The 12,001-nt window shown below is 46.9% G+C and overlaps 1 protein-coding gene across 1 annotated transcript in view; it reads left to right on the plus strand.

Annotated features, from left to right (window-relative positions):
• LOC142576013 (uncharacterized) overlaps positions 1 to 11,859 on the plus strand; it is an 86,573-nt gene extending 74,714 nt beyond the window's left edge. The window contains exons 3-6 of the mRNA XM_075685890.1: positions 1,067 to 1,254; positions 5,958 to 6,049; positions 7,485 to 7,608; positions 10,086 to 11,859. Of these exons, the coding sequence (XP_075542005.1) occupies positions 1,067 to 1,254; positions 5,958 to 6,049; positions 7,485 to 7,608; positions 10,086 to 10,160 (479 nt within the window). The 3' untranslated portion in view covers positions 10,161 to 11,859. The remainder of the gene's footprint in view (positions 1 to 1,066; positions 1,255 to 5,957; positions 6,050 to 7,484; positions 7,609 to 10,085) is intronic.
• Positions 11,860 to 12,001: the final 142 nt, after the last annotated feature.

Below are 12,001 nucleotides of genomic sequence, written 5' to 3' on the forward strand. Positions count from 1 at the left end.
ATACACACAGACTATATATATAGCCACTTCTACCACTCTTTCACAGTCTCAGTGTCTCCCCGATATGAGCACTTTATGTCCAACGAACCCATGTTTTCGCTACTCGATTCTGATTTTATTGTAGAGTTCACATCTTTGGCATATTTAAAAGAACAACTACAACAAGCTCGAGCCCGTGTGCTTCACTGCCCAACCTCGCCATTCATCACTACTTCCGCAGACATTGTTTCCATCAGAAACCACGAATAAATACTTTAAACTAAGTAACTGCCTTGTCGGTTGACTCCTACTAGTAGTTGGTTTCGCTTGTAAAAGGGAAAATTGTCATCCACCCGAATGCAGCATGAAGCTACAAAGAAAAAATTATACTGGTTTCTCAAAAAGAAAGCTTCTCAATTGAGGGAAAATTCGTCCTGGTCAGGAATGCCAAACCGGGACCAACGCCTTTGCCGCGCGGTATACACACAAGCTCTCACTTGTGTGTATACTTTTGGATACTTATGCATTGTTGGTTTGCATCGCTGTACATATTGTTGTACCATTGCAATGCAGTTTTTAGCGGTTACGGCCATGCGGCTGCCCAGGACAGTTCCAACATTCGCCAGATACGTCACCAGAACAGGGAAACTGTTCTTAATCACTCCATAAAGGAAGAAACACCCTGTACTGTAGGTCTGCGATCGGCAGACCTAGCGCCGGTATATCGGCATTATAGGTCTGAACTAGGTCTGCAATAGTTCAGTAACGGCACTCAATCGGCACTAGGTCTACACTGATCCGTAGATTGTCACTAGTTCTGTGATTGACAAACTACTGTAACAGTAAATATGCGTGGGATGTGCGCATATGTTTGTTCATGTGATCGCACGGTGCTGCAGTTCACGAATAGCCTGCCACGTGCATTAAAGCGACCGTGACGAAAATGTTTCACGGTTATGCGCTTCCCGTCTGTTTCGGTAACTAACATGTGCCTAAAATTTCGAATGGTTGACCATGCTGAGATGTCCGTGCGGGGAATTAACGGCACACCGAAAAATTAATTAATCCTATCTCTATCTCTCTGCAGGTCAAAACAGCTTCGTGGTGAAATTCCAAGAGCCAGCAAGCAGCCTGCTAAAGTGCAGCGAGCTGTCCAAGACTCTCAGGACGAACGTGATATTCACCTGCGACCACGACAAGCCCATTCCTATCGGACCTGGGTCCCTGGTCACAAAGCTTCCGTACAGCAACATTGACGACCGAGATCTGTGCGAGGTACATGAGCAGAGAAATCTCTTGCAAACAATTATTCTCGTCAAATTCTGGTGGCGTTGAACGGGCGCCGGATATCACCTTCGGTGTCTTAATGCGAAAGCATTCAAGAGGTGGATCTTATAAGGATTGTAGTCGTCTTGTCTGCGGAAATAAATATTCTGCAAGGACAAGGAAAAAACTAGCTCACAGCCAATCGTATCGACAAGAACAAAAATATTTAGTCTAGTGGCATTACGCTATGAATCTCTAGAAGAACGCACACACCGACTAGCCCATGGCAACGTCCAGTCCCTATGCTAACTCGGTTAGATTCGCAAGCAACACGTAGGTCCTTCACACGTCCACACTGTCCGGCGCAGTAAGAGGAGTTATGCCCGAGATCGCAAAACTCAGGAATCGTAGTGCATTAATTTCATTATCATAGCCGACAACAGCAACGTTATGATTAAGCGCAGCGGGTGTTCGGTTGTCATCGCTTTCGTGCTTCAAAGGTGACGGCGAATGACAGATAGACCATCCAAGACACTCGCTTGCGTTTTCGATATATATTGACCGCGGGTGGTCATGCATTTTTACTGCGTCATGCATTTACGAGGTAACGAACCAGGACGACCGGGAAGCCGTTTCCGTGATGTGGCGAGTCCGTTATTCTCCGAGGGGGGCGAGGTCTATATGCGGTGGCGCCAGAGTCAACCACGACGCGGCTTTGAATAAACCTTGTAGGTGGGGAAACTATAGCACGCGTGCGTTCGCGCAAGGAGGCGGTGACGACAACGACGAATATGGGTCTTCGTACAGGCTGCCGTCCGTGTCCGACGAACGCTGAGAAATCAGAAGTGAGCCATGCTGCTGGCGAGGGCATGGATGCGATCGTATCCACAGCGCCGCACAGAACTCGTGCGTCGTCGAGCCCTACCCGAGAAGTGCGTACAGTGAGAGTTTTGGCCGTTCATGTATTATGGACGAAACATGAAGAGGCAGTCTATAGGTCGAGATTGCCGAGGTTGAGCTACGTGACAGAAGTAGCTGGGGCGTTGACGTGGACTAGCTGGTTCAGACTTCATATCGAAGACTAAACAGCGCGAAGGACGGGACATGCAATAATGCAAACGACGAAGCGCTGACCAACTAATGTTTAATTGCGGGCTGCGTACGAAATAAACGACACCAAACCTGCCGGCCTGGAGACCCTCGCTATGTAATGAACGAGAGGACAGGAAACCGAGAGGCCCAGCTTGTATTCTCGCACATGCTATTAACATACATTACCACAAACTTGTGGTGCCAGTGGCTACAGCTAGATTTAATGTACCGGACGTTTGGGAAGGACCAGCACGGGAGGGGAAACCCCACCTCATGTCGGCCCTTGCTGTCCAGTACTGGCCTCCCCAAGACGTCATTGTAACCTTAGGGAAAGCTAAAGTATGTATGTAATACTTGTATTTTACAGCTGCGGCCAACCTCAACTAACTACATCATAAGGAGCAACACAATGGCAATCAAAAACAGTACAGAAAAAAATTTAACAAAAAATAAAAGAAATTAGATCACGAAGGACAAATAGAAATAATAAAGAACGCGAAACGAATCTCTTTGGGACATATAAACTCTTTTCCTGAATCTATTTAGACAAATTAAACTGCCGCGCAGGACGCAGGCACTCAGCCAAGCCAGATCCGAACGAGACAGAGCCTGCATTGTACATAAACTTTAGTATAGTTTCTCGTAATGAAGACTTCTGCAGTGTTGCGTAAACAGTAATGCACAAAAATTAGGCTGCTGACTAACATGTCTGGAAGCGGGCAGTTACATTATTTCATTTCTGCTCTTCCAGTTGTGTCAGTTCCTGTTTCTCTGTCTTCCCTGCTTTTTTCTATGCCCTGCTCTTTCATGCAAGCGGGCGTTGTGCTCCCTCTATGCCGAGGGCAGTTTCCAGCCTGTCTTCAAATATTTTCTCTATTTTACTCCTCATTGCAGCAGCGTAGTAGTAGCAGTAAAGTAATAGTAGCAGCGGTAGTAGTAGTAGTAGTAGTAGTAGTAGTAGTAGTAGTAGTAGTAGTAGTAGTAGTAGTAGTAGTAGTAGTAGTAGTAGCAGTAGTAGTAGCAGCAGCAGCAGCAGCTATAGTTATTGTTGGCAGACGTGCAGTCCGGTAACTCTCACTAGCCTTTCGGCTGCGTCCTCCGTAAAATACTGTTGACCTTATACATTTTACACGAACAGGCATTGTTCGCATACAAACGCATATGTCGAGTATATGTCGAGAGAAAACGAGGGGTCGTTAACCCCTCTCTGTTTCACTATATGTAAGGTGACAGATTTGATTGATTCCTCGCCGCGTTCGGCGAACGCGCTGCGCTGTTCCATTCTTTGTTTTCTCCCTCTTTATTTCTCTGCCTTTTCTTTCTCATCTTGGCAAGCACCTGCATTCACTCGCGAACGGCTATACGACGGCGGGTGCGCGTACGTGTACATACAGATAGCTGCCTAGGCTCGCGCCGATGCAAAGAACACGCGTGCATCCAGCTGGTGAGCATATCTGCACGCGGAGTTCGTATTCCTGCTTTCCAGACACTCGAAACGCGGCTGCAGCGGCGTTCCAGTCGACCGAAGCATCAAGTTGGAAGTCTTTTATTGACTTCGGTGTAGGCTCGTTTGGTTTAAGTTGTAAGAAGAATAAGAAAGAACGATATAAGTTGAAATTGTTTTCCTAGCTTGCTTATTTCATGTACAAGGTGATCATGTTTAAGTTGTACGGAATTTAAGGAAAGACATAGTCTGCTGCAGATAACATAATTCTAGTCCTTGAGTTGGATTATACGGAGAGGCAGACATTACTTGCACGAGAAATAGAAACGCACATTCAACTAATTGGCAAAAAATTCGCTAATTACCTTCTGAATTTATTACCTTACGGAACATATTTGCAATTTAGGAATTGTAGAAGGTGAGCTTGCAAGGCGTATCCTGTTGGAATAAAATTCCAGAACGACGCCAATTTGGAGATATGCGCCATCAAACTCACCGTAAAAACGTGTGTTTGTTCCACTTTGTTTCTCTTTTTTTTTTTACAAAAACGCTTTCTTACGCCTTGAAACGCAAAAGTACCTGGAACGCCCGTGTATTTCGTCCCACACATTGGAATATAACATCTCGAAGCCAAGATCAAATTTTGCGAGAATGGGCGGATTATTCCAAAATTTCATCTCGGTGACATCTTTATCAGCGCTGTCCTGTGTGTTCCTGCCTTCTGTCTTCGTCTTATTGCGCTGCCCCTTCAACATGTTCAACCAGTACCAACTCGCCCAAATGTCGATCCTTGTAATTATTTATGTCTGGGCAGCGCGCTATAGCTTTTGCGCCTCTCGTAAAACAAACTCACAACGCCACGGAGCACTAACGTACCTAATTTATTCCAAAGGCCGAAAGCGACCCAGAAACTTTGAACTTTGACTATGCATTGCCCATAACGTGTCCTTCATTATCACCAAATATAAACAAATCCCCTGGCTTAGTTCCCCGAGGACACCACAGAAGCCTACTGCGGACCTCGTCTATACAACGCGTGGAAATAGTGAAAAAAAAAAGAGGATTCAATAATTATTTGCAACGCTTCTGATTATGCCGAAAACAATAACGTTTCGCCACACATTACACTTAAAATGCGCAACATACCCCCCCCCCCCCCCCCCCCCAATTTCACCAAACTTGAACTCGGCGTCATGTACAGTTGCTTTAGGGCTCTGGGAAGCACTGCGGGTAATGGCAGTACATGAGACTCTGGAAAGTTTAAATAAGTAATTTTCTACAGAGGCTGTAATTAACCTATACACAGATTAAACATTTACAGTAGCTCACCCATGCACAACGCTCTTCTTACTTCAACGTGATACGAAGAACGTGCCTCGCATAGTTCCCAGAGGAAACCGAGGAAAAAAACTACAGGCTTCGTGTAGCGCATCAAAAATTTGGAAAACATGACTATTCAGTACTAACTTTCAAAGCACGTAATTAACCTACTAGCTTCAAACTTTATATACCCATCAGCCATAGAACTATGGGTGATGGTATTGTTATCGTGGAATTGCACTATGGAATTGCTACCGTGTATTATTTTTTTTCTTTCGTGAAAACGGCGAAACGGAGACACTGTAAGCGTTTCATTTAAGGCCGTTTGACATTTTCAGTTCTCGTTAACCCACACACTTCGAAATTTTCCTTAGCATTACCGCTAACATTTCCTACGTTTCCTCAACACATTAGTTTCGTGAGTGATCTTGCTTTTGCGGAAAACCGTGAAAACCAGCACATCACGTTTCGAACAGTCGCACCAACGCCGTAGGTGTAAAAAGGGGAGAGAGAAAAAAAAGAACAACAAAGAGCACGGCACTGTGACGCACTTCAAAGATCTCTTGTTTTCTTTTAACATGATTTTATTTCGCACCGTGCGACTTCCCACTTGGCGGAGAAGTTCAGTTCACGCAGCTATTTGCAAATCACACGCACAAAGTGATCGGCAGCCCGCGAAAGAGCATCCTCTCCGCCAAGACACACGGGTATACACATTGTAAATTGGGGGCTTTGTTGGCGTGCCGGGCGACCCTAAAAACGAGGCGCGTTCGCGACGGGTACGTATATCCGTCGCCTCAGTCCTGCATATGCACATACGTACGTGTGCATACACGTGTTTTTGTTTTGCGTGCAGCGCAACGTGACCGTGCCGTACAACGGAGCATGCGGCAGCGCGCCGGCATCGTCGTCGGGAGGTCTCAGCACTGGATCCATACTGCTCATCCTGTGAGTTATCGGCACACTGTGCGGGTTATCCCCCCGCCCTTTCTTTCTTTCTTCCTTTCTTTCCTTATCTATCTATCTATCTATCTATCTATCTATCTATCTATCTATCTATCTATCTATCTATCTATCTATCTATCTATCTATCTATCTATCTATCTATCTATCTATCTATCTATCTCTTTTCACACAGACGAACAAAATATAGTATTGGTCTGGAAGAATTCGTGACTATTGATTGCGGAATCCGTCAGCGCGGTATTCGTCATCCATCGTGGTAATGGTGTAGGTATATTGCGTGGATCTTAACACGGTGTGACCTATAGCTTTCATTATTAGTCAGCGACCATACTGACTCAACTTTAAACACCTGCGAGTGCAACCGTTAGACTGCAATGACCGTCCGGTCGAATAAGCTATTCTTATCACCAAACACAAGTCGCCCGGAGTCGCTGCAATGTCGTCATCGTTGAGTGAGCGCGAGAGAGAGAGAGAGAAAGAAAGAGAGAGAGAGAGAGAGAGCTTAATGGAAGCCGTGGATGTCAACCCTACCAAACGCACGGCTAGCTACTTCAGATGAAGTGTTTGGATTAACAGGGAGATGAGATATATCAGCCAGATGTGGCGGCGTCTAGCTGGCGCACACGCATCAAATAGGTGCGCTTGCTTATAGCGGAGTGGTTACCCATCGTATATATGCACGTTATCCCAACTTATAAACGCTATACAGGGGCTTCTCTTATAAAATCTTCCCTGAATCGAGATGATGCGGTAGCAGAATGGTCGCAATCGAGAGCGCCTCAGTTGGATGAAAGGAAGGGGAAAATAAGCCCACCCTCGGCGTCGCGATTCCGTCCATAGGTGTCAGGAAGATCCTGCGTGCGCTTCACGCAAGAGTCTGTATATGAAAGAGGCACTGAAGAGGAATATGGGTTAGGTTGATTAGCATATCGCACTCCTGGGCCACCGGAAGCGACATTATCGCCGTGCGCTGAGACTTCGTATATAAAAGCCAGGAAAAGGCGCAGCTATACGAGAGAAACGTGGCGACGCCACTTTCAAGTTCCCGTGCTAAAGTTCCGACTCCGTGACGTCACAGATTTTGACAGCGTCTGCTCGGAACTATAGTTAGCGGCTTATAAATGAACAAGAATTGCAGTAGGCTTTGGAATAATCAAATATTCAATTCAGCGAGTTTGAGGACTTTTTTGCCGCCCAAATACAGCGCAAACGCAAACTCTAAGAACCGTAACATCAGATTGACGTGACAGCATGGTCGAAGGCATATATGTTGGAGTCGGCTAGCGCAAGACAGTTGTAACTGGAGATGCTGGAAGTTGCCTTGTTCCTGCAGTGGACACAAATAGGAAGACAATGATAATGCACGAGCGTGATGATCATGCCGGTGGCATCGTGCCAATATCTTGTCGACGCGCAGGTTCTTTGTGGCCCTGCTGATCTACTTCGTGGGAGGCATTCTGGTCAACCGCAACAATGGCGCTCGAGGGGTGGAGATGATACCGCACCTACAGTTCTGGAAGGAGCTGCCTTCCCTCATAGTGGTTCGTATACCCTTTGAAGTTTATCTGCAACCACACAAGTTGTATTCGCATGGCGCCAGTGGCACCATGTGACTATATCGCTCCCACCAGCTGTGCCAGAGGCTCCACCCGCCCTGGCGGTCAATGACCGGTATTTAAGTTCAACAAATTTATAGACGCCAAACCTGAACAGCTGTAGTGATAGATTACGCTCGTACGTGGCTCGGTTCGTGGTATGATATATGTTCAATTGAGTGGCGCTGGCCACCGGAGTTGTCACCGCTCTTTCTAAACCGTGCCGCTCGCTTTCTGTTCGCCACATGAGGCCTTTAGTTCCCGGCCTCGAGAACTAAAAAAAAAATGGTTGCCTTTGAAACGGTGACGCTCACCTGCGGACAATTATCCAATTATCCGCGCGTTACAACTGCCGAGCATCCGCGCGAGCGGCGCAGCAGAGGAGCGCCCGACGAACCCCGTGCAGCCGCGCGGAGTGACTAGAAAACACCGCCTACCATCCGGTGCTTAGGTTCTCTTTCTCATGGTTCCATTTATTTTGCCCTTTTTTCTTTATAGCTTCAAAAAAAAAGTGTTACGCGACCCTCTCTCCTATGTTTTATTTCTATTTTCTGTCGTGGAAGGTACATAAATATTTGAAACAGAATGAGACGCGTGTCTGCTGCAGAAAAAAAAAGTAAAAAATTGGAGGACGCTTAAGCTTCGCCTTCAAGATTGGAACGCGACAGCGTTCCCGTCGACCCACCAAGGGGTGTAAGACAATGCGCTACGGCGCAGCGATCACTTGCGAGGCGCCCCGCATCGGACTTTGCGCCCACCTATCACGCGGTGAGCGTCGAGCAACGCAGTGTTCGGCGCGGCAACGAAACGTGCGCCTGAGCAAACGGAACGAACCAAAGAACTCGGTGTCTCGGAGGGACAAACGATCTACGCCAGCCAAACGTCGTGATCGGCACGGGCAGAGAGATAGATAGATAGTAATCTAAAGAAAGGAACGGCGCTTGATTCTGGAACCCGTGTGGGAGCACGGCAAAGCGTCGTCAGGGGAGAGGGAGTGGGGGCCGCGACGCGCCTGGCATGGGTCCCCGCACAGCCCCAGTGCGCGCGTGGCGCGCCACCTGTCGGGGCAGCGCCGTACATTGAGAGGAGGGGGCCTTCTGTGTTTTCCGCAAGATGGCTCTGCGTGTGCGGTAAGCGCAGAAGAAATGTAGCGGAAACATACTTCGCTACTCGTGTAAATGTGACTTCTGTAAGTTACATGCTCATAATTACCGATATACACCGCAGTATAACTTTCTACGGCACGTTTCTAAGGCAACACCGCATTCACTAGAAGCGCTTTTGTACCACTTTCAAGCATCGAACTCGTGGCTGAGTGGTAGCGTCTCACACTCCGGAGACCCTGGTTCGATTCCCACCCAGCCCATCTTAGAAGTTGCTTTTTATTTATGAAGTGCCTGCCGTGATTTATCGCTCACGGCAAACGCCGCGGACGCCGATGCCGACACCGACGCCGACGACACCGGCTTTTCTGCGACACGAGCTCCTTAACGCTATCGCGTTAATAGACGACTCAGCATTAAGGGAATGAGTGTAGATATCGAGCCAGACAGTCAGGACATTAGCAAATCTGCCCCTTACCGAGATGCAGGGTTGCAAACCTGATGAGAGCGTTAACTGGTGAGAGGTGGAAATCGGCAAGGAGACGATCGGAGTATGGCGGACAACCTCCTGTGGCAGTAAAGGGAAATCTGTGGGGGCGGAGCTTCTGTGCGTGTGTTACCGCGCCAAGTAGTCCGGCAGCGTTTGACAGCGCTCTCATATGGCGCTCTTGGTTTCTCTGAACAGACGCTGGAATTAAAACACGTGTGACGGTTTCGCGTTTGCCCAGACGCCGAAGGGAAAAGGCACAAGATGAGTCAACGCACTTGAGCACTCGGTGGTGTGCTTTGAATTTTAGCTGCTGTAAATAAGGAGTTTGTGTGTTTTCTCTTTTCCAGCTTGAACTAACGCGGATGAACACATATGATGCCTTGTTCAGAAGCGCTCTCGCTTGCACGCGAATTGCCTTGGCAGCGTTCCTCAACAATTGGAAACAGGGCGCGGCGATACGGCTACTTGTTCCCATTTTCCATGGTTAACCACTCGAGTCATCATTATCAAGCGCTGCAGTCAACTTTATGGTGCACCACCGCCATTGTTCATCGAGACTCTGCGGTTTTTGACAAAGTCTGCCTTCGCAAATTGCGACAAACGCAAGTAATTTACAGCACTGCGGAAAAGTTTCGTCTCTCGCGCATGCCTTTTTGCCTAATTTGACGATAACTTACAATTTAACATTGCAATATAGATTTTTTAGCAGCGAGACTACCACTTTTGTAGACTCAACTTTTAGCAACTGTGATGTATGTACAGCAAAAAGTAATATGCCCAGAACGTTCGAATTTCTTTTTTTTCTTCGTCTTTATTTTCTTGTACCGCAGGAGGGATGCGTTTTCTTCGTCCAGACGATCACCTGTCAAGGCGGCCGCTCGGATAGGTCATATGACAACATCTGAAGACGCGATATATGTCACCCATTCCTTCCTGCCATATCATCATTCTCAAAGTGTCTACAATCGACCATTGCGTTCACTTGGGGTTTACTGTCTTTGTGTGAACATGATCGACTATAAACGACTGTCTTACTACTGGCTTGCTGTCCGTAAGCAGCTTCACAAATAACGAAAACTGATACTGATGAGGATCGGCCAAGAAAATGTAAGCCTGTCCAGCTTTCACATGGGAAGCACCATTAGTGTTCCCTTGGAATGCATGGTGATCTAGTCTTCTTGCAGGTGAATATGTGTCATAAATACTTTAACATTGTTGTTGTAGACAGGGGACGTCGTGATCGTGCGCGTGAAGTGGACGGGTTATGAACAGTGTAGTGGGCAAAATTGATCACACTCTCGCCACTGCACCGAACTGCTACGGTATCTTGAAGGCGCTTACCGGAGACGTATTCGGCTGGCACAGCAGAAGCCTCATAACTAGAACTGCGACCGTGCACACGGAACGTTAGTCTCAGCAACCTGCAAACAGCACAATAGTCTTGTAAAGATACCTGCAGCATTGCCTGAAAGCACTAACTCGGCTCCATCACGTGCAACATTGATACAAAGCTATCGTATACAGCCCATTGTCCTGAAATTGCAGTCTTAAATATCACAGCACTACTCAGACGAAAAGAAAATGCGCCAATCATCGGAAGTGAAACTATCATAAGAAGGGGACAACGATAAGGATGCCGGTATGTTGATAACCTGCGGAATGTGCGTGTGCGGGATCTCTATTAGGGCTATTTTTTTTAACGTACACTTCGTGCGGGCTCGTGTAGACGAGTATAGTGCCAGGCAAAGGCCATAGAGAAAGAAATCAAAGGCTATGACGTTGTGTACTGCACTTGGCTCGCTATAGGCTGTAGCCATTCAGAGCACACAGCGCGTTGTCTTGTGCATCAGCAGACGAAAAGCGCCTGACTCCACAATTAACGTGCCTTCGCACTGGTTGCGTATATGCCCTTGTCTGAAGCTAAACGCCAATGTACGAGTTTCTTTTCATCAACAAATCTAGACAAACTCCAGCGAAATGCATTGCGAACGCGCAGTGCACGAAGACAACTTCTCGGTGCGTATAATACAGCGCGCACGGAGTCTGAAACAGTCCACACCATTCTTGAGTAAGATAATTTCATCTCCTTGGAAGGTTAGCTCACCTTCCTCGGTGACACATGGTCATGCCAGCACTTCGCTACCGTCCTCGCAGCGAATATTTACTGTCGTCGCGATATCAGCGACGACAGTAAATCAGTATCAGTTTGCAACGTCAACCTGCTTGTTTGTCGTCTGCTGCCTACACTCTTCGAAACTGCAGTGTAGAAAGTGTAGTTTTCATGCTACGCTAAAAGCTACAGTTTTCTACACCAAGTAAAAAAAGTTGGCGACTTCCTACACTAGCTACACTCGTGTAGCCAGTGTAAGTAAAAAAAAAAAAAAAATAGCCCTATTGTTTTTCGTTCGTGACGCAAAGCATGAATCTCCTACATGTTTGAGAGGTGAAACCTGTGATAGGATGTTGAACAATAAAGAAACATGTGCAGTAGGAGATGCCCGTCTTGTAGTGTTGGTATTGTTATCATTACGAGCACATTGTGCCAAAGAAACATGTATGCAGCCTGCCGGCTGAGCAAAAATAAATAAATATGCTGTTCGTTCATTTGTGCGTTTTGTCTGAAATGCTTCAATGGAGTAACAAAATATGTTCACAAGGCTGCAAGCGTACATCAAGGATATGCTCACAACGCAAACACACACACACACACAAATAATCCGTCTGTACAGACACCGTACACGCAATT

Source organism: Dermacentor variabilis, chromosome 3 (assembly GCF_050947875.1).
Source record: "Dermacentor variabilis isolate Ectoservices chromosome 3, ASM5094787v1, whole genome shotgun sequence".
NCBI lineage: Eukaryota > Metazoa > Arthropoda > Arachnida > Ixodida > Ixodidae > Dermacentor > Dermacentor variabilis.